Raw genomic sequence first — 27,270 nt, 5'->3', positions numbered from 1 at the left:
GCCTTCACCTGGGGGGGGCTGCTGAGTTATGAATATGTAAAAAATGGAAAATTAGGTAAAAGCTACTTTTTACCTAATCTAAAGTTGGTTGTGAGAGGCCAGTAGGAATGAACTCTATTGTTCAGTTAAATTCAGTTCAAGGGCAATTTGTTTCCATGAGTCACGAGTTCCTTCTTATTGTGGGTCAAAGAATAGATAACCTCTCCACGCACAAACAGTGTTCATCCTGCTGAAAGAGGTAGGAAAATGGGTTTTTTCCCCCAGTACCAAAAGGCTGTTAATTGCTGTTCAAAGGAGACCCTCCTTTTAGGTGGTCTAAAGCTCCAGATACACTCTGACTTCTTCCACAAGGTCAAAACCACCAGGTGGGCCAAACTGATTCTGGACATCTTTAGGACAAAAATGGAAAAGTCTTTAACTAATTCAGATGGCTGCTAGGGGAGCTCACCTGGAAATGCTGAAATCATATCGAATGGCTGAATTTGCATCTCACGCTATACACAAATGCTAATGCTGGGCAGGTAGTAAGGCAGAGAGGTTACAAATCAAACTCCAAAGTCAGAATATCCATGTTTGCATTAGGCCCACACAGGTATTTGCTACGAAGCAAGTGACTGAATATATCTGAGCCTGAAACTCCTCATCTGTTAGGTGAGGATAATAATAATACAGATCTCACAGTGATGCAATAAGTATAAAATGAGATAATATATGTAAATAGCACTCCACACAGTGCTTGGCATATAGCAAACACTTATTAAACGGTGGCAATTATCCTTATTTTATTTCAATGTTACTTACAAAATCTAACAATGGACTATTTTACTTGTTATTATAACCCACAGAAGATAATTTCAGAGGTTGATGGGATATTACAGATGCTCTATGTGCTCATTTTGCAGATGGGAAAACTGAGGTATAGAAGTGAGATATGATAATCCTAGATTTATGCAGAACAGGTTCTAATACTCAGATCTTTAGAATCTATGTGCAGTGCTGATGTAGTACAAAGAGGAAGAGCTTTGGACTCAGAATATCTGGGATTGCCACCTCAATTTACAGAATTCAGTTTCATCATCTGCAAAATGGGTGTCAAAGTAGCTAACCTGAAAACGTTACAGCAAATGAGACAGAATGTATGAAAGCACTTTGTAAACTGTAGAATTCCACACAACTGATATTTAATATTACGATTTCTTCTTCCTTTAAAAATGCAGTGCAAACATAGACCCTCACAAGCCTCAACGTGCCACTCACAATCCTTTTCGGTAGTTTTTCACAGCACAGGGAATAGGTCAGGCTCCAACAAGGGTGGCCATTTACTCTCTGCTCTGCTTCAGTGCCGATCACGCCAAAAGCAGCACCTTGGACAGCAGCCAGAGAGGTTTCCTTCAGGCGCCTACAACACGCTATGCACTCTTTTACTGGCTGCAAGCTACTTCTACCTTGCGGTCTGACGCTCACAGGGAAACACAAAACTCCACTCCACCTTCACCCTTGTATACTGCGAGTTCAGAAGATGGGTGTCCACATGGGCTCGGGGCATTCTTTGACCTTCACTATTGGACCTGCATACATTGATTGATAGCCTGCATTGATTGACATTCTCCAGGAAGTGAAAATTGGCATTTTCATTTGGTCTGCCTACAAGTGAACTGTATATATTTTAGGACTTAGAAATATCCAAGTGAATAAATTCATGCTGAAACATGAATACCTCCTTGTGAACTTTGTGTAGTTTGGCAATGCCAGGGTCAGAATATCCATTTCAAAACCTCAACAACAAAACTTTAAAATGTCAATGTTAATTTGGGGCGAGATAGGGAAGGTGAAGAAGGACACAGGATAACACTGGAGATAACTGTAATAATCTACTTTAAAAGGGAATAAAAGCCACGAATTTGCCATTTTACCAATTCACAAAGAGAGCATCCCTAAAGGACACAGGAAACAAGACAGGATCAGTATAAATTTTAGAACTTAAAAGTGCTTTCAAAGTGACCTCATCATATAAACGATTCTAGTAAGAGTCATTAATTTCGTGACAGACATTACTTTGCACCTTTATTATAAACCATTATTTGAAGATGGATTTCTTTCATGAGATAAACGTAGAACTGAGAGGGTTTGCTAAAAATGATGGACCTACTATAAATGTATAAACCCATCTTATGCCAACCCATTTTATTTGCTTCTTAACCATAGTTTCAAAATTATTAAACATGGGTTGCTTATTATGAATGACTTGGTAAGGTACCAGGCCCCTAACTAGATGCCACTAAAATAGCAATCTGACTCATGATTCTGTTTACATACTGCTCAGTTAGTTGTTTTGTTTTCAATGCAAACATGTTTTAAGTGTCCCTAAATACCTGACTCAAATTCATTCCTAATACACAGTATTTTTGTCCATTGCTAGGATTTTTTTAAAAAGTGCACGTTTGAACAGAGACTTCAGGAATACACAAAGCTTGGGGTTTGCTAAGGTGGAGGTTGCGGCATGGATGGGGGGGTAGAGAAGGTCACAGACATCGCAAAACACAAGCCAATACACACATAACTTCTTACCTTTTGGGCTCTGGATTTGCCTGGGTTTTGGGATTTTTTCTTTTTTTGGATTCCTTTCTGGTATCTTTTTTAGCCTCTGGTTCAGATGGGGAGGGAGTTTTGCTCCCTTCAGGGTCTGTATTTGGTGTCAGCCCACTAAGGTACGCATGCATTTGTTGACTTTGGAGAAGGGGTGGTCGCATGGGGCATGCAGAGAGTGTGGCCAGCCATGGGAGAATCAAGACCACACATACATGCACAAACAAAAGAAAGAAAAAGAAGGATGCGTCAAAGAGCAAGAGCAAATGCATTCAAACTAAAATAATAAGCAAAAAAAAAAAAGATGCAAACTTGCATAAGGAAAATCAGAACTGAAAATAAGAAATCCAAAACTGTTTCCATGACAAGATGTATAAACCTAACTGTGAATCAAGTGGCAGTCTTACAATATGAAATCCAGACAATGTGTATCATAATTCATGATGATGTTTACCAGGGAGTTTACAAAAACACTTCATTATTTTATAACACTTCCTTATTCAGTAACATATGTAGAATACAGTGTGACAACCCAGAGAATATAATGCAACTTCTCTCTCTCTCTTTAAAGAATTCAGTCCAAGAGGCTGTAACAGATAGTCATCAAAGTGTATATTTATAAAAAGCTGAATTATGCAGAGACAGTCCCCAGGTATCAGAGTTTTCATGAATATCTTTTATGCAAATGAAAGGTCACGTGCTGGGCTAGCAAACCTTATAACAATGGGAGGTGACGAAAATCTTGTTGCCTGTTAAATATTCAAACCTACAATGCTATTGTTATCCAGCTCTGAATGTTGAAGTTGCATCTCATAAAATCTACCAGTACTAGAGAGAGGAAAAGCACAGAACTAACCCCACAGACACTTCAGAGTTGTACAGCGTGCAAAGATGAAGATGACTGATACAGTTCTGATTTAAAAGAAAATGCAGTCAACTCTGCATGCCCCCACATATGAATTTCCGCAGAGCAGCAACTTGTTCATCACAGGCTGGGTTTCTGAAGATACCTAGTTTTCCTTGGGTGTGCCTTCCCTGGCTATTGGTTGAGGTGTCCGGGGTAATGTAGGGCTTGTCTTTATAGTAATGTGAGGCTACATACACTGGGATAGTAAACTGGCTGTGGCAGTGTGGAAACTTATTCCATGTCTTCACAGCCAAATGGTAATGTTCTTAAATTATTTGCTGCCTTGCGTTATTCAGAACACGGAACTTTTCCTCCAGGAGCTGGGCAATGTCTAAAGAAAGAAAGTACTTAGTATGGAGTTGGAACTGATGTTCTGGCCTTGTCTATAAAACCTATAAACTGAGGGGGTTGGTTACACTGTGATCTCTGAAGCTCTTCCCAGCTCTGCGGTTAAACTCTAAGTGTCATGATTATCTGTGCCTTCCAGCTTCACCTAGCTTGTTTCAGCTCTTGCTTTGCCTATGCACAGCATTTGTTTATGCTGCTCCTTTTGCCTGGAACCACTCAACTCCTACTTCAGCACTCAGCCCAAGCATCGATTCCTCGAGGAGGTTCTTCCTGCCATCCTGCCACCCCATCTGAGTTATGTTCCTTTATTAACTGCTACCATAGAGTTTTATTCCTTCTTCTCAGAGGACCAATCTCTATATAACTCTGCCCCCATTTGGTGTCTGGTTTCTGCTCACCGTGCACGCTGAAGGTATAGCAGAGTACCTGACCCTCAGCAAGTAATCATTAAATATTTATGGAATGAATGATAGCAACAACAAAGGCAAATACTCATTTAGCCCTTGCCATGTCCCAGGCATTGTGCTGAACCCTTTATATCTACTTGCATCCTCTTGACAACCCCATGAGGACACTATCATCCCTGTTTTACAGATGAGAAAACAGTGGCAGAGAGGGTTTAATTACCATCCAGGGTCATGGAGAGCAAATGGAGCAGTCATGACTTGAGCCTAGATTGTTCTAATTTCAGAGACCACTCTAGAAGTCCTGTTTGCCATTTCTGTTAAGTCTCTTGAAAGGAGAAGAAATTCAGACCTGTGTGTTTTTTGTGTTTGTGTGGCTGGTGTGTGCGTGTGTGTGTGTGTGTGTGTGTGCGCGCGCACGCCCACTGGTCTGTACTACTGAGGGAATGGGGATGGATAGAGTTAGAGATGACCCTAAAAGCAGGACCAGTCATAAACCATGGCCAGTGCCTTAAAAAATATTTTTAAAGGAATACCTCTGGACATGTGCTTACCTGTTCCCATGGACGTGGGATGCACAGAAGGCAAAGCTATAGTGAAGGAGGGTGGGGTCAATCATGGCGCCATTTTCTGCCCGTTCAAGCAAATCTCTGAGGTAACAGAGATGTCGGTGACACCCTCGGACTCCATTTCGGGCGCAATACTCGTCTAGTACAAACACCTGGCCAGGACTGAACCAGCCCTGTTTGGAGAATAAAGGAGAGACTTTCTTTTAAATATAGGTTGGGTTTTTCTGGGGGAGAGCTGCTAGAGTTGGGGATGACTGGAGAAGGGGGTTAACAATAGCCACAGAGCTAACACTTGCTGATTGCTTGTTAAGTGCCAGCCACTGTGCCCAACGCGGTGCGTGCTATCTGGTTTAGTCCTCATGACAGCTCTATCAGGCAGGTGCTGCTATCCCTGTTTGATGGTCGGGAAATTTGAGCTCAAGGGAGGACATAGAGTTTCCCCAGCATCCTGCAGCTAGTAAGTGACGGCATCTGGATTAGCAGAGGGCATGATTCCAGAAAGAGAGGCTCACCCACTGCTTTAACACTGAAGCGTACACCTTAAAAGGGTGTTGGAGTGTGGGTAGGGCACAGTCTTGGTTACTGATAAGAGGAAATCATAACATGAATGCCTTAAATTGGTACAGTGCTTTACCCTTGACAAAGAACTTTCAGTTGAGCCCCGTAACAGCCTTGAGAAGCAGACAGAGCAGGTTTATCTCCATTTCCCAGATGAGGAGATGGAAATAAGAGCTCACAAATAACACAAAACAGGCAGGACTCAAACCCAGCTCTGTCTTTCTTCTTTTTAATATTACAGAATATACCTACTAACATGGAAATATGGTCACAATGCAATAAATTATTTTAAAATAGTATGTAGAGTATGATACTATTAGATTCTTATTTCACTTTTTTTTTAACATCTTTATTCGAGTATAATTGCTTTACAATGTTGTGTTAGTTTCTGCTGTATAACAAAGCGAATCAGCTATATGTATACATATATCTCCATATCCCCTCCCTCTTGCACACCCAGCTCTGTCTTACTCCAAGTCTTCTGGGTGTTTTTTTTTTTTTTTTTTAATACTCTGGAGCATTAATAAATACTAGGATTGGTCTACATACATGCTAGGACTTCATAAATCCTTTCACTTTGGAAGAAAAAAGCTTTTTAGATTTAAAACTGAAGATAATAACAGAACTTTCCAAAGAGAACAACATGACTAAGTTTTCAAGTTGTGAATCATACAGGATTCAATTAAACTGAGAGGAGCTTCCTGTGCCCTGGCTGAGCGTTTTGCCTTATTCTTTCCCTGGAGGTTATTGGTTTTCTTATCGTGTATTTGCTCGCTGCAGGACCACACAAAACTCTGCTCTGAAAGAGAACCCGGATGGAATCTCCGATCCAGAGCAGACTGGTAGGCATGATGGGGTAGAAAGTGCTGCCTCTGTCATGCACTGAAGAGCTGATCAGACAGGCTAAGCGACTTGACACTCAAAGGCACCCTTGGAACAAGCCTGAAATCCAATCACTTCTTTCAGTTTGGGTACCTTTCTGAAGCAAGAAAGAAACCAACTGAGGTGATACATTGTAAGCAGAGAATCTAGGATTGTCTCAAATATAAATTTAATTTTACTTTGAGGGTCTTCTCTGAGTCATCTTTTGAATATGGCTCCGTCTTGGGAGAGAAAAGGCAAAAGGAGAAAGTGACCAGGTGGCAGGTAAAGGCCAAGGAATTGCAGCGAGGGAGGCCCCTGCCAACACTCTCCTCTGGTATTAGTGATCCGGGGAAACTTCTATAGACAACATGCAGCTCAGCAATGCATCCAACGAAAGACGGCATCTTTCCTATTTCAAATGATAAGTTACTGCAGAGGGCGGGAGAGTAGTCGAGGCAGTGGGCTGCCCCTATAGGCAACTTCTTTGCCACTCCATCTGCTACCCCAAATGCTAAATCTTAGAAACAACACTGCTGTGAAAGATTAAAATATATTTTCTACGACTCAGATGACACCAAGTCTTTTGTAGATGCCAAAATAGCTGCTTTGAAAAGAGTTGAAGAAATATCAATTAGGAACTCAGTCGAAGACACAGAAAAATTTATGTATTCCTGCTGGTCGGTCTCCAAAACTAACTGAAAAAAAAGATTGTAATAATGAGAAAATGGAATATATAGAGGCAGGAGATAAGGTCTTTTTAATGGCTGTTATTTTCTGAAATTTGGGGATGATGATTAATAGATACAGGTACACAAACGGGAAAGGAAACTGTTTTATGATATTCATAATTAATTTTGGATTTTTAGGCCTATATATGATTCACAGGGAGCGAGCTTCAAAATTTCATTTCTGGTTTAATTTTTTCTAGAGGGCACTCACTCCTTAGTGATGAATTTCTTAGTGAAAAAGAAAATCGTTTTAAGAAATTAGGATTTGAAAAAAGTCTTGAAAATAAGACTCCTCAAAAAATTCCTCAAGAGACTGGGAATTGTACATAAAAAGAAATTATTTAAGTTCAGAGGCATATTCTTACAAGTTTCACGAATGCAATTTATAATTACATGAATAATTACATAATCGTAGGAAATACATTTGAGAAAAACTGCCTTGCAATGCAAGGTAAGCTTTTCTTTTTTCTTTAAGTCAAAATGATGTATTCCTTTCCAATTTGGCAAAGTTCAGACTTCTGATGAAGTGGTTCTAAACCTGAGATAATCAATGAATCTTTTGTGAGACGAAGATTAATAAATTATTCCACATAATCCCGCTTCTGTTTTTTAGACTATTTTATCTACCATTTTAAATATTTTGGATCCTGGCACAAAACAAGAAAAGGAATTTAAAACAAAAAAATTAGTCAGGACAGATTTAGGGTATAGCCATACCATTTAGACAAAAAACGCAGATTTTCATTATATTTATGTTAATATCAATAATATGTTAAATTTAATAATATACAGATATATTAACCTTGGTATGTGGAGTCAGGGATGAGGCTTTTCCTCTGTGTAAAGCCATTTCATCCTTTCCCCTCACCCTTCCCATCTATAATGTGGGATTAATAGCCTTTATCTTTAAGCAATGAAGTAACAATTTCTGGTTTGCAGAAGGAAATAAATTGGGTCTCTTTCAGGCTTTTGAATTTGATGGTATAACCTCAAATCTATCTTCATAAATCTAATCAACACGTAATAGCGGTCCCTTAAACTTAAATGGATTTAAATCTAGGCTTAAAATAGGATTTCAAGAAATGTTCATGCTCTTGCTGGAGAGCGGGACTTCTAAACGTCTAAAGCACCACACGAAAATTCCCCCAAAGGGTGAAAAATGCTTCGAATACTAGGTAGAAAGAAGAAAGCCACTCAAACAAACAAACCCAAACCCATTTACCTTATGAAAAGGGAAGTGAACTTGATTTACAAATCATTTTGATCTTTAAAAAAATAAATAAAAAGGACCCATTCATTTCTGAGACAGGAGCACAGGGTCTTACTATGTGGGGTGGGGCGCGAGGGGAATCTTAATGTCTAAGAAACCGAGGCAATTTTTACAAGTTCTCCATAAGCAGGTGCCAAACTCAATTACCCTCTTGAGAATATTTCTCATGTAGCAGCTGAAAAGGGGGAAGCTCAGATAGGGAGGCTGGGGAATTGGATCCGTCTCTACTGATAACTTCCTCCCGCTCTGTCTTCTTTCTTTGGTAACTAAAACTATCTCAACACAGGAAATCAAGAACACATTTATAATTGTTAAAGGGGCTCCACAACGGAGAAAAGAGCTTCTGACATAAAGGTAGAAAAATATTTTATTTTTTGAAATGTTATCACGTTTCAATTGCTGTATACCAAAGAATATACTTGCCAGGCAAGAATAGGAATCATTAAGTCTGTGATCCAAAGTAAGACGTTGCACCATCTCAAAGAGGGAAGCGTGGTCAAAGTTACAGGGGTTGGAAGAGATAAATTCATCCATGCCATGTTTTTGAGCTCTATCTGCGTCTGTTCATTTATACATGTAGAGAGAGACACAATTTAGAGAAACACATCACATTTTCTTTGACATTTCAAATACACAGGAATTCACTAGGCATTACAAATGCTAGCTGTTTCCCCGTTACCTCCCACCAACATCCCCAAGATATTCTTTTTATACCTCCCATTGTCAACTTGCATCACTTACTGGTGAGTTTATTGCATTTCGGCAAAAATATATTGGCATCAACATGTTTATCAAATGATCACAACTCCAGTGCATTTATGTTGTTCTTGAAAAACTAAGCACTCGACCGTAACTTCGCCTGCGTTTCACCAAACACTGAAAGCAGATCGGATCTTTGCTTATAAAAGCCTATTTAGCTTTTAGGTTAATAGATTCTGCCATTCCAGTGGTTATATCTAGAGCAATTTCTCTACAATTATTGGGATTATCTGGAAAAAAAGGGTTATGCTGATTTTCAGCAAAGTGACAATATTTTTATCCTCCCCTTCCAAATCCCCGTGGCCGATTTGGTTGCACAAAAGGTTTGGGTCCCCATCCTCCAAAATTAAAACAAAATAATAACAAAAGATGTTCATTGAAACCTGGAGAATAAGTTCAACGGGAATTTAGTTTGTGATAGCCAAGGACATTGCCTTATAGTGTGCTTACTCAGTTAGCGAAGCTTATGAAAGACAAACAAATGTACTCAGCAAGAGCTATGATCTGCCATTTATTGTGAATTAATAGTCTCAATGTATTCACACTTTTCCTTACAGGGTGAAGGCTGTAGGCAAAACCTCCTAAGGGCTAACTAATTAATCTCAATATGTGTAACTAAAATAGTCTATATTCAATCGGCAAAATAACTCAGAGAATCCGACTCGAGTGAGACCAAGCAAATCCCAAAGAGGAAGGAATGAAGGTCCTAGACATTAAGGGAATCGGCTCACTCTGTCTCATATTTACTCACTGTCCTGAAATGCTGTGAAGAAAAAGAATCTTAAATCAAGCAAGAGTTTATTCATCCCCTTGCGTGCAACATTCTACTGGAATACGGGCACCTGCCAGGGACCAGTGATGCTGTCAGGACATGGGAAAACGGATTTCTGACTTGAGAGGGTATTTGAATAATATTTTCAAAAGTGGCCTTCATCCCAGGCAGTTTTTTTTTTCCTCCCTGCTTGGGGGATGGCTGAAAATGGGGGTTATAGCTGCAGTGTGATATTAAGATGATGATTTTTCCTCACATTATTAATTTTGTGTATCCTTCCAACCTCAATGCGTGGTATGTCAGATGTATGCCCTCTTTTTGTTGGGTTTTAAATCTTCAGTCATCTTTCATAGAAGCAGCAAGTGGTCAGTGTTTGAACAGGATGTGTTGTTTATGCCCAAGACACACAGAAGCAACGGTTACCAGAAGGCAAGTTGAAGAATGTCTGTTTTAATAGCCAAATCGCTCTACTAATAGGATAAAACACAAAATTCTGGAAGGGATATCACATGAGCAGGAATTATATTAGAGCATCTGAAAGAATCCTCTTTGCTGGGTTAATTGCCTCAGATTTGTCTTCAGGAAAGTGCTTTCAATTTGAGTTTATGTGCTTTATCTAGGAGGATTCTTTTGTTTGGTAATTTGGTCTCCAAGCTATATTTCTCCTTTGACTCAGGATGGCTAGAAAGAGAGGTGGCCAGGAAGTTAGTACTGGGGAGAAAGCTAGCTGCTTCTAGGATGTGTGTGTGTGTGTGTGTGTGTGTCTGGCTCAAAGCAAGTGTCTTAAACCCGCTCTAACTTTAGTTGTCCCCCTGCAGGATGGCACTCCTGTAATCCAGGTGATACTGCTCCGTCCCTTAGGACAATTCTGCCCTCTCGCCCCCATCCCGTCAGTCCCCGGAGAAACGAACAGTGGGGTACACCCATTGCTCATAAAAAGCCTCACTCACTCCGTGCCTCCCAATTCTAGCAGATCGATGAGGCAATTTGGCTAGCATCAGCTTCTTGCTCTCAGGTTTCTCAGAAGAGGCTGCAGGCTGACAAATCGGTCGGGCCCTTTACTTGGCCAGTTTGCCTCTGCTATTTTAGTGCTCTTCAATTATGATGGTGCAAACAGTCATTTAGCCAGAGAGAAGGGGGCTCTTCTGTAGCTGTTAAAAATACGCCCCACGTTTGAAGTCTCTTCCTCTATTTGCTGAACCTCTTGAAAACTCTGTGATGAACTATTTTGCATGGCTGCCCACTCAGGAAATGGATCTGGAAAGAGAGCTTGCCTCCTCCGTGGAGACCTGGATACAGACCTACCCCCTCTCACCTCCCCATCCATCATCACAAGACGGCTTCACCACGCTAATTCTTGGCTTCGACTTCATCTAAAGAACAATTTCATTTTTACTTACATTTTAAAGCAGGTTTTAAAATATTCTTAAAATCCGCCTGTTTTCCTTTTCCGAAAGTAACCCTATCAACATAAAAATTCCTTTTTCCCTTCTTCCTTCTTTCCTCTCTGTCAGTTCACACGGGGGTGACTGAGCCTGGGACTGATTTAAGGAGGTCTGGGTGCTCCTGTGAGCTCCGCTTTTAAATAGGTGTGGGATACTGGCTGAAGTGTTGATCTGTCTGAGTCTCAGTTTCCTCGTGTGTCAGATGAGCCGAACTTTTAGTTCCCTTTCTGCTGCCACTGTCATTTAATCATCCTTAAGGTCCCTTTGCACCTTCCATGGGATGGAGCTTAATGCAGTAGGAATTTCCAGCAAGTAAAACGAGCAGCCCTTGGATTTTTCTTACACAAAATCATCATTTACTCAGAATCAGGCTCATTATCTTAATGGTTCCAACAACTCAAGAGTGCTTAACAGGGTGGCTGGCTCCCATGAAATTTCTGAGAGTTTCATTGAGCTTGTTACATTCAGACGAAAAAAAAAAAAAAAAATAAGAGGAGCAGTAGGCCAGGAATGCTTTTTTAAGGTGTCCAAGGAAGGGGTGTGATTTTGATGCTCCATCCAAGCAGGGATTTTGAAATTTTTGTTCTCTGCTGTGTTCCCACAGCACCTAGAACAGTACCTGGTACACAGCAGGCACTCGAAACATATGCGTTAAAATAATGAATTTATCTCACTGAGATAAATAAATGTGCTCTCGAAAAAAATATTTTCTATTTCTTGATTTTAGGAAATGTTGATACACTAAATTCAACAGGCATAGTTTATTTGAGCTAGGATAGCAGGTGACTAAGCCTCTGGGCTTAGAGGGTCACGAAGACTGAATTTGAGGCCAGCTCTGCCGTTACAGGGTATGCAACGCGAGGAAGTTGATTAGTGTTTCTGAGTCTCATTTTCCTCATTTGTAAGTTGAGAATGGTGTTCGAGTCTACCCTCAGAGAGGACTGTTGACAGGATCTGATAAGCAGAACCCGTAAAGCACCTACATGCCTGGCATATACTAAGTGCTCAAAAACCTTAGCCATGAGTGAACGGGCAGGCTTCTTAGTGCCCCCAAAGCCAGTTTGTTTAATATTCTTAGAGACCAAGGCTTTCACTACATTGATCGCTATTAACCTATATTGTTAGTTATAGGCTGCTTCTTAAACTATCTTGTTTCTAGGAAGCTGGGAGTCCTTTCCAAGCTCTCTGCTTCATGCTTCTCCTCTGCCCCTGTATAACCAGCTCCTATTCTCTGTCTCTGTTTTTGCTGGGTGATGTTCCAATTTCTCCGTGGTCAGAACACACACTTAAATCCCCTGGTAGATAAAATGTTCCTTGAGGGGTAAGTTTCTGATCTGTTACTTCCCCTGGCAGCTACCAGAGGAGCCAGGTCCTTAGAAGGTGTTTATTAACTGACTTACTCTGACATTTGCATCTCAGGAAACTTCCCATCGACTTTATTAAAGGAGTCACACACATGGGGATTCAGATGGCATCTTGCAAATCCCAAAGTGGGAACATGTGTTCTTAGGGGGAAAAAAATCTTATAAAAGGAAACAGAATTCTAGGTGCAGGTGTCTTTGGATACCATTCAGATTGTCTGCCTGTGTCTCCATACATGTCTAGGACCATATGCATTACATATGTTATCTATTTTAAAATAAAACACTGCAGTGGTCCAGCTGTTCCAAATTCTGTTTCAAAGAACTTGTGGGTGCTTCTCAAGCAACACCACCTAGTCATCCTTGCATGGTCCCAGTCTGTTCTTCTACAGTGCTGAACATTAAAAACTAAATCCTCCTTGCAGTCGCATTTTGCCCTGTGCAAACAATTGGAATTGGTTGATGAGAGAAAAAGAAAACTCCAATGTTGACATTAGCGAGGGGAAAACAGCCCAGAGCAAAAGGATGAGAAAGTCAATTCCTGGATTCAGGACACCCTGGGATCAATTCCCTTGCCAATGTTTGGCATGTGTCAAGGGAATGCAAATGAATTTAAATACTAGGCTGAGCGAAATAGAATGAGGAGGGGAAAGTAGAAGCTTAAAACTCTAATGACGTTTGGATTATCTCTTGTTTTTGGAGACACGTACCAATGTTCTTTTTCATTAATATATGTACTTTTTTTTTTATTATTTAAGAAATCAAGGATCGACTGCATTTTAAGAATTTACTTCAATCTTTACCTTTTTCAGACCTGGCTGAACAGTTGCTCAGTCCTGCTTAGTTTGTAAGGGCTTCAAATGTATTGAAAATGGGCTATGTAATTTCATAGGCTCTGGAGCTAGGGCATAATTCAACACATCTTCCAAACAATGCTTCTTGTTTCACTTCTGGGCTGTAATTGCATAAAGATTTTGGAGTTCTTTACAGCATGGGCATAGGAGACTGACTTCAGACTAAACTTAGATGAATAAAGCTGATATTGGTACCTAAACTACATTTATAAACTTAAAAGAACTATCAATGGGTATCCATGACACAGAAGCGGGCTGACGGACATGCAGACTTAGGGAAGGCAAGTATGCTTTCAAGAGGAAACTAATTAAAATTTTTACCCCAAGTTTGCTCAGAAACAATTTTGGTTTGGCATTTAAGGAATGTTGGGAAAATAATGGTTCCTAAAGTGATACGATTATGTGGATTTTATACTCTCATTTAATCTACTTAAATTTCAAGTGATGTTCCTAATTGACCATCCTATCGTTTATTTTGTCTGTGATATTTGGGTTCATTTCATGTTCGATATTCTTTTTCTTTTTCTCCTTCACAATGGGAAACAATATATCATAGTTTTTCATGATCTCGTCTTAATAGCAAGCATATTTGTGTGATCTTTTTTCCGATAGAAAGAAATTTAGCTATGTTTGCAGTAAGGTCTACCGAATGGAATTTTCTTGGGTGGGAGGGGAATAATATAGCTTTCCAATTTTCATTTTGTTGAGATTTTTCTATTATCCCAACAGCTTGAGGAATGAATACAAAAGGTCAAATCTTTTTATTTTGTAGTATTACCTGTTAGAACTTTTTATAGGCTAGGGAAAAAATGCTGCTGTTGAAAATAACTATGATTGTGTTGTTAACAAATTGTCTGGGGGAGGCTCCTTCCTCTAATGAATCCCTTTTATAATAAACTGGGGGTAGCTGCTTTATCACTGAAATTCAGAGCACAGTTATGGCTGTTGTTATTCCTGATGGATGCTAGAGGCAAGAGAATAGCTCATGTAACTATAAAGTCACTGTGAACTCGAACTGCAAATTAAAAGGTGACTTTGTATCCTTCCTGTATGGAAAATGTGTGCTTGTCATATCTGCTTGACAGTACAAGAGTGAATGTATGGTTTGGACAATAACGAACAATGACAGTAGTCAACCTCATCAGAAGACATGAAATAAAGAAATGACAATGATGGATGGCAGCTGACTGTTTACGGATTTTTCTAGAAGAGTTTTTCTTGGCATGATCAAGTAACCAGGGGATGTTGTGCCCTGCCTGAGCTCTGCACAGCAAGCAAAAGACTGGTCCTCCCCTGCCTGCTGCCCTTGAGAAACAACTTAATTCCTTCATGGTCCCTTTGACTCAATCAAGCTAACTTGCATGGCCAAGAGAGGATGGCTTCTTCCGAAGCTATCAAGGTCCACCTTGCATTTTGCAGAAATCTCTGGCAATACACCCAAGGGGATAAACATGTGGTATTTATTTCAATGTTCATTTTTATAATTCTTCATAAGACAAATGCTTTGAGTAAAAATCATAACAGAATTTTTTGTCAATGATCTCAAAACCAATAAATGATTTGTAATTTTCCCTGCTGTAGTTACTACATTTTCAATTAATTTACACAGTACTTGATAATATTTTTATGTCCCTGCAATAAGAGCAAACACAAATTTTCTATAGTTGACTAATTAATAATGTATCTTCCTATAAATCACTATAGGTCATGAAAATAACTCAGCTGATTAGTGAATAGTATGTTAAATGTGTTTGAAGCAGTTAACAATGAAGTGACCCTTCATTTAAGATGATCTATGGACATCCTAACATAGTATTTGGAAAATTTTGGCCCTGATTGTGAGAGACTATTCTTTTAAAAAGTCATTTACTTTAGAGTGAGAAGGAAAGTGATACACAGTGTGGTTTGGGGTCACGCAAATTAATATTGAATTCATTCTCTGATGTTGCATTCCTGCAGTGTAGCAACTGCAAGTTGACAATACAAGAAGATGCAGCAAAAATCTGAGACAAAACTATAGAAGGAATTGAGGCAAACAACTATTTGGGAGTCTACCAGGATAGCAATGCATTGTTGTGCAAATACATGTAAATTCACTAGAACAAAATTCACTCAGTCATCTATTCATCCATCCTTTCTTTTAATCTTTAAAAAAAGTATAGCAAAATCCTAAAAGCCCACAAAGTTCACATTCTATGGTAAGCTTTTACAAATGCCTCATCGGACATGGAAAGGAAAGGAAAGTTAAATTATCTGCTTGAAGTGGTAAAAAAAAAAAAAAAAATCTGTCTGCTAGCCAGGGGTACATTTATGCAAAAGAAAAGAAAAAAGAAAGAAAGGAGGGATAGAAAGCAAATTAAAGAAAAAAACGAAAAGAAGAAAGGGCTATTATTAAATGGTCAGGAGAAATGATGTGACCTACAACTTCTAAGTTCACATTCAAAATACTCAAGTACATATTTGCCTGCTCTCTTGACCAATTTTTCTAGCTCCCTCTAACGTCTAGTTTTCCCTCAACACATTTTTGGTGGACAGCTTTTTCCTCTATGAATAAAGGAACTGTGTACTCTCTTTTATTAATAACTCAAATAGTGAAGAGAACGATGTTTTTATGTTTTAAAGTTTCTTTTTTTCTCTTACAGGTGTATTTTTAGAAAAATGAATACAAATACAAATGATGTCCTAAAAAGTTATTGCTGTCATTGTTCTTGGGAGAGCAGCAGAGAGATATTTGAGACCAGAGGTCAAAACCCTCCGTGACATTGTGAGATTGTGAACCTGAAGCTTCTGTGAATAAGCTACATGAATTCAATTGGGTCCTTAGTGCCCTGTTTTTGTGCGTGCTAGCTGCATGTATTACATGTCTCTTTTCAAAATTAATCCTCTCTTGGGTCTTAGAGCACACCCTCAAGCCAGGTAGGATGAATTCTTTCGTGTTCAAGTAATGAATTTACTTTATTGTGTTCTGCAATTTCTTGGAGTCTTGCTCAGTTAACATCTTTGGGTTTCCTACCCCACCCCTCCTTCTATTTGTTAAGGTACCCGTGGTTACCACACCATTGGTTCGCTGACCATTCTAACCTTTGGAATGGGAAACGAAAAACAACAATAGCAACACATCATCAGGGTGCAAAATGATCTGTTTTCAGGCATTAAGCAGTCAGGTAGCTGTGAATTCCACGAAACAAAGGCATTATTTGCCATTTTGTTGTGACGTTCATTAATATTCTTGGAATAAAAAAAAATTAGGATATGTTCATGGTTGGCTTTACTCAGAGGATCATTTGATGCCAATATGAAAGCCAAGGAGAGGAGGCAATTATGCACACATCACATGCATCCTAGTTTCAGTATGAAGCTGACATTTCAGACCTACGGTCAGGAAAATAACATGAAAAGTTTTACTACAAAGTCTAGACATGAGGAAGATTTCAGAGGAGAGGGAGGAAGCACATTGCAGGTGTCAGATAATCTAGTCTGATTATCTGAGCTGTGCTAGCTATAGGGGAACACTTACCCTTCAGTCCAGCTAGAAGTTAGCAGGGTAAGAAGGAACAAACCAGAATAACATAAAGACTAGCAACAAGGCTCAGGAAAGCAGACAGGAGTTCTAACCTAGCAGCTAAAGTTCTTGGGTTTGAGCAAAGATTGAACAAGAAAACTTAAATGAAACAAAACGAAAAACCAAAGTCAACCCCCCCCAAACCAACAGTAACCAAGATCCCCCTAACTGTTGAAGACTCTTCAGGTGGTAGCAAAATTAGAACCATTCTCAAAGACATCCAACTTTAGGGATCTATGATGTGATTAACACTTATCAGTTGAGAACAGACATCAGTATGAGACTCATTGCAAGTGATATATCAATCATTGACCAAAGAGCAAAGCTTAAAATACCCCCTCCCCCTGCACTCTTGAGAACGGAGGCACTGATTTTCCACTGTTCCTCTAACACATTGCACAGGGATCGGGTGTTTCAATGAGAGGCCACTTGGCAGAATAAATCGTGGCAACACTCAACTCAATGATTTGGACGTCATTTCCAAGGTAAGCAACATTGGCCTTAAAAAACTGGAAAATTACAAGTATTTGTTTTAAAAAGTTGTATAGCTAGGCACTGACTTAATTTTTTCAAGTTTTAACCAAAAAAATAAATAAATAAAAGAGAGAGAGAGAGAGAAATTAAATCAACAGCAACACACATCAAAAAAACCACAAAAGAACAAAAAGGTTTACAAGTTTGGTGGAACCCTCCCAAAATCATTGTAGAGTCACATACAAACTAATGAATAGCAGGATCTATTTTTCTTTCAGTTTTTCCGATTCCACACAAATACTCCACTCCACTCTTAGACGTGTCTTTTCATTTTGAAATCGAGCTTTCGAAATTGAAAAAAAAATAAAATCTGCACCCAGAAGTCTGTTAAACTGAATTTAGAAAGACCCAAATAAACTCACAATTACGCTCAAGTATCCCAAACTGTAAAATATTCCATTCTCAAGTTTCCCTTGAGCAGACAGCGACATGACAAGACTGGAGTGTTTATTTTTCTCTATCCAAAAAACCTATCCCATTTCTCTGTAGCTTCCCTTTGCCATGTAAATATTAACAGAGTGATTACAAAGTTAACTCATAGAAAAGTTGTTCTTAAAAATCATTCACTTGCAAGAACAGCAAATACTTGGAGCAAATATTCAAAAACAGGGATTTGATGAGATGTGTACAGAATTAAGTATTTAACAATGACCCTTACCTTTTGGAAGTCAGGGAGATCTTTTTAAAATGCAATACTTGATTGTTTTCACTCCCTTTGTTAGAGGGTCTGTGATTGACTTAACGTTTGTGATGTGACAAAATAAATGGAGGTATAGACTGAGAACCAAGTGTCAGTGAAGGATCAAAGTCTGCTACTTTACTACTATGTTGTAATTGTTTTTCATTTTTCTGTTATCTCACTTTGTAGTACCAGGTGACCAAACTATCCCAGTTTGCTCAGGGGACAGAGGGACTTCTGGGACAGAGGACTTTAATGGCTAAAACCAGGCAAGACTTGGGCAAATCTGGATGAGCTGGTTACGTTACGTCTGAATAAACATTGTAAGTCTGACTGACTTAATATAAAGCCTGATCTATTTAATAGTGAGGGTTTGAATTTACCAGTTTAAATGCAGCTTTGAAATAACTGTTATGTAACCACGATTCTGTGGCAGACTCCACTAAAAATTATGATCTATCCCCTACCCCCAGCCATTTTTCGTTGTTTTGCACAACTGCTCAGTGCATTACCACACAATGTAAAATTCTTGGCTCCTGTTTGAATCATTCTCATGGGTTTTAAATACCCCTAACTGTAAACGATCAGATACAGAAGGTTGGTTTGGTTAAACCCTGACTGGATTCCGATGCTGGTTTCTAAAGTATGGGAACACAGCCTCACTTTCGGGTACTCTGGCTGCAGTTTTTATTAAGTGCCTAAACTAGCATTAGATAGAATCTGGAGCAGTTGAGGCTCTGTTTCAGGGGTAGTAAAGTAACTATGGGATTATTAGGTTTAACACTAGTGGGTTGAAGCTCCGCGTAAAGATTGTCATTGACTGCAGGGTCATGGTGTACAGCTGTGCAGAATGGGCACTGCACAACTCAGGAGGCACCATTCGCATTTCTGTCTATGGGAGAAGTGTCTCCTGCAGGGCACAACCTGCATGGCTGAAAGTGGTGGCTTCCTTCTTACAGAAGCTGGTAAGAAGGAAGGTAGTCCTCATACTCTCTAGAGAACCTCTGTTCCTGGGCAGTGATTAAGGGAACAATAAGGAACAGGGTGGTTCTGCCACCAGGTACTGATAAATCCCAGATGCATGAATTACCTGACCTTCTCGCTCATCTCTCAGCCTACCTCACATGCTCTCTAGGAATGACATTACTTACCCCACTCCACAAATTCGAACCCTTAGAATTTTTCTCTGGATGCTCCATTTAATGAAAGTTCCCTCTGTCGACTAGAATAGTGACATACCTCAGGCTTGTGTGTACTCAGCTGAATCTTGTAGCTGACTGCCTAATGACTAGATTCTAATTGCACAGCTAAACGGATCCTACCCACCGAGGGAAATGTAAATCGAGAGCCCTTGTGTATTTCCATGAAGGGACATCCATTCCCTTTTCAAGAGCCTCCATTACTAAGCTCCTTTTTAAAATCAGTGTCTGGTCTCCGTTTAATTTTACCCCTGAATGTCCATCCTCTTTCCTACACTAGAGAGAAGAAAAGGGGGCTAATCACGAACCAAGTAGTAATTTCTTAATCTTGGCAGACGATAGAACAAAGACACTGAATGTAAGGTGAAATGACTTCAGAAGAAGTGGAGATTATTTGGAAATAAAACCAGGATTTTCCAAATATCACCTGTGACACATGTTTTATGAGCTTGATTTAGATGGTGGTTATAGTTAGGAATATTTTCCTGATACACAGTTAATTCCATCTCAGAGGAATATAATGGGACGTGTTGTTTCTAAATTTATTTAAAAGGAGCCTGTCAGGCAGGGTGAAAGAAGGGATTCCATTACAGAGGAATTATTTTAATTCAATAAAGATTGGGGATGCTTTTATTTCAACTAGTGACTAAACCATTTAAAAAGAGATGCTTCCTTCTCTCTCTTTGCTCTCAAACTTAAATGCCACAAATGTTAGAGAAAAAAGAGAGTAGGACACTTGGTGGTGGTCATGGTCAGAAGGGCTGTCCCTCTTCCCCTGGGTCCCTCCTCAACTTATTCCTTATTCTTTCAGGGTTTTCTTTGTGGAAACCCACATGATTGTGTGATTATGTACAAGGTCCCACAGGGAATGCATCTTCCTTTAAAAAGCCATCAGGGGGGCTGCCCTGGTGGCGCAGTGGTTGAGAGTCCGCCTGCCGATGCAGGGTACGCAGGTTCGTGCCCCGGTCCGGGAAGATCCCACATGCTGCGGAGCGGCTGGGCCCGTGAGCCATGGCCGCTGAGCCTGCGCGTCCGGAGCCTGTGCTCCGCAACGAGAGAGGCCACAACAGTGAGAGGCCCACGTACCGCAAAAAAAAAAAAAAAAAAAAAGCCATCAGGGGCTTCCCTGGTGGCACAGTGGTTGAGAGTCCGCCTGCCGATGCAGGGGACACGGGTTCATGCCCCGGTCCGGGAAGATCCCACATGCAGCAGAGCAGCTGGGCCCGTGAGCCATGGCCGCTGAGCCTGCGCGTCCGGAGCCTGTGCTCCGCAACGGGAGAGGCCACAACAGTGAGGTGCCCGCGTACCGCAAAAAAAAAAAAAAAAAAAAAAAAGCCATCAGTACTGGACAGGAATCCCTGGGAGCACCTGATGGATAGTATTTGTCATCCAAAAAGAGTTTTTCCCCAACAGTAAAGGTGTTACAAGGTCTAAGAACATAGTCTTGTTAGATAAAAACAGACATGGCAGTGGAATTCATTGAAAAGAGACTATTCTCTGTTTAGTTGCTGTAGCTACAAAATTATTCGATCCATATTTTTAAAAAATTATTTATTTATTTTTGGCTGCGTTGGGTCTTCATTGATGTGCGTGGGCTTTCTCTAGTTGCAGCGAGTGGAGACTACTCTTGGTTGTGGTGCACAGGCTTCTCAATGCAGTGGCTTCTCTTGTTGTGGAGCATGGGCTGTAGGCGCACAGGCTTCAGTAGTTGTGGCACGCAGGCTCAGTAGTTGTGGCTCGCGGGCTCTAGAGCGCAGGCTCAGCAGTTGTGGCACACGGGCTTAGCTGCTCCGTGGCATGTGGGATCTTCCTGGACCAGGGCTTGAACCCGTGTCTCTTGCATTGGCAGGTGGATTCTTAACCACTGTGCCATCAGGGAAGCCCTCGATCCATATTTTAAGAGCAACAGAGGAGAGACAGTGTGAAAGCACTGTGTTCAAGGTCAAATTTCTGACGAGGGGCCTTCACACTTGCTTTCCCTTTTGCCGTAATCCTCTGTCCACAGATATTTGTGGGGCTGACTCCCTATCATTTGGGCTGAAGCTCAGATCATCTGACTTATATTCCCTCTCCCCACTCAGTCACCATTGCATGACATTCTTTATGGTATTTCTCAATGTCTGAAACTATCTTACTCATTTTTTTACTTGTTTACTGTCTAGACTTCCCCACTGGGCTGTAGGTATCCTGAGAGCAGGGATCTCACCTGTCTTCCTCATCAATGTCTTGTCATCTAGACAGTTGCTCAGTGAACTACACTGAATCAGTGGGTTCCATGCTAAAGTCAGGACTCACCATGATTTTTGCTAAAAATGCCTTGTACCCGAGCTATTCCTAATTGACCTGTTATTCAGAACCGTAACATCTCTATTTAGGGTTCATGTTTTGTAAAAAATGAATTATTTAATTTGGTGCCTTATGCCTTCAGTGCTTCCATTGTCTTTGTTTCAATAAGCATCTCCAAGCGTATGCTGTCTTTTATCTGACCCTGTGTGTCTGAAGTGTTGCAAGATAAAAAACCAACGTAGGTAGCAAGAAGGCATGGCAAAGGGGCAAGAAATTAAAGCAGATGCTGAGGTAAGAGGGGAAGAGACTGGAATATGAACTGGGGCTGTTTAAGGAGGAAGTTTCATTTTTGGGTTCTGGTATTTTAGCTCAGAATGGGTACCGTGGTTTTTTTTTTTTTTTTTTCCACTGCATGTGATAATGTCATCATTTATTTTTAAATGGTTCTAAGTTGCAGATTTAAATTTATTTCAAATCAAGCCCTATTTTACAATTACTTTTAATAGGAAGAAATGAGGCAAGGACATACATAATCTACCATATTTGAAGGACTCAAACAAATACATGTTTGGCTGTGAATTCTAAACTCTCACCAAAACAGAGAGATAAAAATCCACCTAAAATATATTTTCTTTGTTTAGTCCTTAGGGGGAAATGTCAAGTATTGCACTTTAAAATTACTTTCATCTAACATTTTTGTCCCAACTTTCCCCCTCTGAAGTCACTATTTTTTCTTTTCAGCAAACATGATTTTGTGAATCCTTAATGTTAAAGCAACTAGATTTTCTAACTCAACTTTGAAAGATTGACTTTACTCTACAGAGCTATTTTTAACAAATGGCATATTTACTTACAAAATTGGGAGATGGGGGCGTCCAGCTGAGGCACGTTCCCTCCCTTGGCGTTGAGCTTCTGGACTTGGGTTGGGGGCACAGGCTTGTGTGACTGACCGGTAGCCCGGTACATGGCTTGGACCCAGAGAATGCGATCTTGCTCATCATCACTTGCAAATATCACGGTGTCTCCTTCTTTGACTGCATTGAAGAAGGCTCGGCCACCCTCCAAACCTGGGTTAAAAGGGAAAAAAAAACTGCTAAGTTGAGCTGCAATGTTCTTGGCAGGACTAAGTTCTGAGAGAGGCAGTTTCTGTGCTTTTTCTTGGGCTGCAGAAGGGAGGAGCCATTTATCTGACTGTAGGATGGGAAATCTGATACCCACTTGGCCACAAGGTGGGGCCATGGTGTCCAAGAGGCATTTTGAGCCCAGCTCTTGTCTCCCGCCATCTTTGTTTGGTTGGAGACAGAGTTGTCAACTGAGCTGCCTAATGGACGGGTAAACATCTGTCTATAAATAACAGTATTATTTCTCTCATCTTTTTTTTTTTTTTTTTTTTTGCGGTACGCCGGCCTCTCACTGTTGTGGCCTCTCCTGTTGCAGAGCACAGGCTCTGGATGCACAGGCTCAGCGGCCATGGCTCACGGGCCCAGCCGCTCCGCGGCATGTGGGATCCTCCCAGACTGGGGCACGAACCTGCGTCCCCTGCATCAGCAGGAGGACTCTCAACCACTGCGCCACCAGGGAAGCCCTCTCTCATCTTTAAATACAAACAAACCAGACAACGAAAACATCTCTCGACCCCCACTTCTCCCTTGAGCTACTGCCCTATTGTTCTTCTCTTTACAATGTAAGTCGATCTCTACCAGGGCTTTTCAAATTTTGGTGCACATGTGAATTCTCTGGGCATCTTGTTAAAATGTAGCTTCTGATTCAGTAAGTGAGATCCTGCATTTCTACTCAAGCTCCCAGATGATGCTGATGGTGCCAGTTGGAGGACCACACTTCAAGTAGCAAGGGTCTCTCTCCTCTTAAAGCCCTTCTGATCGGGCTGCAGCCCCAGTGAAACTTGTCGAGGTCACCGATTACTTCCCCGATGCTGAGTCCGATGATGAACTCAAAGGCTTCATTTTGTTCCATCCGTCAACTCATTCCATTCTCTTTGAAAGGTTTTCTTCACTTGGCTCCAGGTCATCTGATTTTCTTCCTCCTTCCCTTGCTGCTGCTTTCAGTCTTGTTTGCTGGTTCCTCCTCCTCTCACTCCTCCTCCTGACCTTTAAACATGGGAGCATCCTGGTCTTCTGTCCTTGGACCTCTTCTTTTCTTCATCTACACCCAATCCCCCATCGTGATGGCCATCGTGTCAAATACCATGGATATGCTCATGGTCTCTACATTTCTAGCTCTACGCTAGACACCTCCCTTGAACAGCGGACCTGAACATCCAGTGGGTTTCTTGACTTCTCCACGTGGATATTTGAAAGAGACCCCAAATTTATCACATCCAACACTGAACTCCTGGTGTTTTCCCCAAACCTCCTCTCCATCTCAGTAAAGCTGACCTCATCCTTCTGGGTGCTCAAGTCCACAACCTCGGGGTCCTTTCTGACTCCTGATTTTCTCTCACTGCCCATTCCAATGAAATTCTGAAGGCTTTACTTTCAGGACGGCAGAACAGAATTTGACCCATTCTGCCTTCTCCAATGCCTCCACCCTGAATTCAGCCATGCTCATCTCTCACCTAGATTATTTCAATAGCCTCCTATCTGATCCACCTGCCTCCATCTTCACTCTCTATACTTGATTCTCCAGATGGGGGCGAGAGTAATCGGTTTAGCATAAGAGTCAGGTCATGCCACCCCTCTGCTCAAAACCTACCAGTAGCTCTGCATTTCACTCAGAGGAAGAGTCTAGGTTCTGACAGGGCCTGCAAGGCCCCACATGAATTGACCCTTCACTACTTCTACCATCCTCTCCTACTACTCTCTCTCTCACGTGCCCCTGTATGCACCCAAGTCATGACGGCCATGCTGGCCTCTTGCTGCTCCTTGAACACTCCAGGTGTGTTGTCACCTCAGGACCTTGGCACATGACATTGCCTGTGCGTGGAACTCTTCCTTCAGATATATGCATGAGTCACAACCTCCCCTCCTTTGTGTCTTTGCTCAGATGTCACATGCTTGTTCAGGCCTTCCCTGACCTCTACCTCTCCTTACTCACCTCTCTTCTCTTGTATTATTTTTCTCCGTAGCTCTTACCACCTCTAACAAATTATATAATTTACTTCCTAAAGACAGGGAGTTTTTGTCTCTTTTGTTCACTGCTGCATCTCTGGTACCTAGAACAGTGCATGGCATAGAGTAGGTACTCAACAAATACAAGTTGGATGAATGAATGCTCTACAGACCCATTTTTGTCCCACAGGCAGTTCTCAAGGTTAAAATCTAGAGAGAAGTAGGCAGAAGCCTCTCTTTGGTCTCAGGCCAGAGAGACACTGTGTCTGTCAACATATTCCAAAAGCCTGTATTTTGTGGTTACTGGGACTGTCTGTCCATAAATAAAGCTTCATATCTTCCTCAGGCTCCTCATCCTTCCTCCCCTCCCCACCCCCACCAGTTATCAGTTTAAAGATGAAAGGGGAGTAAACAGAGTGATCAGCATCCCTAAATTTCCAACAAGGCCCAGTCACTAACCTGTATGACATTTGCATTGGAAAAGATTTCTGGTGACAACGTTAATTCTAACGTCTATTCCACAAGAGTGGGTATGTGTTGGTAGTTTTGCACTTAGAATTGCCAGGGATTCTAGAACAATAAATAGCATCATCTTTATATGAAGGGTCTAGTGGTGCACCATTATGGTGGTTATGATTAGGAAGGAATATTTTGGTTCATTTCTTACAGAGAGTTTTAAAATGTGTGATTTGGATAGGATGATGTACAGTTAGCAAGCTGGGAAAACCTGATGAAATGAATGGATACAACCATAAGAAGGAAAATTCTGCAGGGTGAGAGAGGAAGAAGAGCCTTGAGGGATGCTTTAACCCCTGAAAAGTGGGTACCAAGGAGCTAAAAGGAAGAGTGGGGTCAGTAGAGCTCCTGTAGTCTAGTCTCATGGTAACCTTTGGGATAAGCTACTATGATACCGTAGGTGATCTGCAGGCTAGACATCACTGGATGGGTCCTTTCCCTTGCTCCACCACCTCCCGTCTGCCAGGGCCCACAGCTGGGAATAGGGACACTGTGTTCCTGGAGCTACAGTCAGAAAGTCAGTTCATGGGGCTGCCTCGGGAAGTAGAGAGGTAGAGATGGAAAGATGCTAAGTGTTCAGATTTTTTATTTAATCCTCCCAACGGCCCTGGGAAGCAAGTACTCTTATTCCCACTGTATAAATGAGGAAACTGAGTCACAGAGAAGGAGCTAACTATCCCACGAACACAAAGTGGAGCTGTAAGCATCAGAGTTGGCCTTCTAGCCCGGGCTGTCTGACTCTAGAGCTGGTGACCATAAGCATTGTGCCGGACTGCTGGAGAGCCGGACAGCATGCCTTGCACACAGTAACTGCTCACAGAGGATCAGTTATTCACAACAGAGTGAAGCCTAATCGTGGAGGGAGTGGGGCAAACAGAAACATCTATAGCAGCACAAGCAAGGACAGTGACAGCAGCGGAGAGCACCAGAGCTTTTCCAGGAAGCGTGGGAGACCAAGGACACACCATTGAGGGTGAGGAGAGAGCAGAGAAACTAGCTGAAAGAAAACCAAGGAAGGAGAAGGCAATGTGAACATCACTACGTGCTCCTAGGCAGCTGTCTTGGGCAAGGCAGCAGTTGTCGGGGACAGCATCTGCAAAATGCAACGTGTGACAGTGCCTGGGCTCTCCACGGAATACCCCACAGGTACTGACCTGTCAAGAACAAGAGGACACGTCTGGGAACGGATGGAGGCAGACCAGGCAAGGAATGTGGGCCAGCTCCCGGCTGGGGATTGCCGTTCCAACAACACACATGGACGTGGTCTGTTTATTATGGTAAAGTTGAGTTGTCAAAGATTTAATTTAGTTGTTTAAATTGTGCCACTGAATTATTCTGAGTGAATATCCTATTTGAAGACTTAATTACTCGATCTAATAGGAATTGAGAGATTGTTGCGTACTCTTCGAACCATACCCAGGGAAAGGTAAAGTGTAGTGTTTTCATTTTTGATTAAAATGATGGCCCTGAATGTAAAACTTACTTACACTTATTTACCAGTTCCCCAAACCAATCTTTCAAGGACCCTAAACAGGTAGAGTTGATTTAGAGCAAGTGATTATGTCCGGATGAGTGCTGGATCTCAGGCTGGTACAAAGGCAAGGATGTCCATGCTACAAGGCTACCTGCCCCCTAAACATCTCCACCAGTTGGTTCCATTGACATCCAGGATAAAGCCGAGAGGAGAGGGGGGACAGGTGGACCCAGAAGTCCTGCTCCAGGTGCACATTCACCTTTCAGGGAGCAGAGGGAGAGACTCCACAAACCTCTGAAGACACTGGCTAAATTGTGCATTACCCTGATCTCCAGCTGGCAAACTTTACTATACGTAAGGATCCCCTAGAGTGCTTATTGAAATAGGATTCTGCCCTCCCCTTTCTGGTTCTTGGTTAGGTTCGGGGTCCAGGAACTCCTATTTTCCATAAGCACTCTTTAAGAAATTCTGGGTTAGACTTTTCTCATGACGATTGGGAGTATTTGAATCTCCATTTTCAATCAAAC

The 27,270-nt window shown here is 41.3% G+C and overlaps 1 protein-coding gene across 30 annotated transcripts in view; it reads right to left on the bottom strand.

Moving 5' to 3' along the window:
* CADPS (calcium dependent secretion activator) overlaps positions 1–27,270 on the bottom strand; it is a 783,217-nt gene that overhangs the window by 138,144 nt on the left and 617,803 nt on the right. For 20 of the 30 annotated variants that reach the window (XR_007479444.1, XM_049715275.1, XM_049715276.1 and 17 more), the window contains 4 exons: positions 22,540–22,752; positions 8,658–8,794; positions 4,800–4,987; positions 2,569–2,727 (listed from right to left, as the gene is read on the bottom strand). Coding sequence is in view for 29 of the 30 variants with exons in the window: in XM_049715275.1 (XP_049571232.1) it covers positions 2,569–2,727; positions 4,800–4,987; positions 8,658–8,794; positions 22,540–22,752 (697 nt within the window). In the remaining variant the exon portion in view is untranslated. The remainder of the gene's footprint in view (positions 1–2,568; positions 2,728–4,799; positions 4,988–8,657; positions 8,795–22,539; positions 22,753–27,270) is intronic. The other 10 variants (XM_004267978.4, XM_004267976.3, XM_049715268.1 and 7 more) reach the window with 1 other exon arrangement.

The sequence above is a fragment of the Orcinus orca genome, chromosome 10 (genome assembly GCF_937001465.1).
Source record: "Orcinus orca chromosome 10, mOrcOrc1.1, whole genome shotgun sequence".
Classification (NCBI taxonomy): domain Eukaryota; kingdom Metazoa; phylum Chordata; class Mammalia; order Artiodactyla; family Delphinidae; genus Orcinus; species Orcinus orca.
This window is presented reverse-complemented; position numbering and strand designations above follow the sequence as displayed.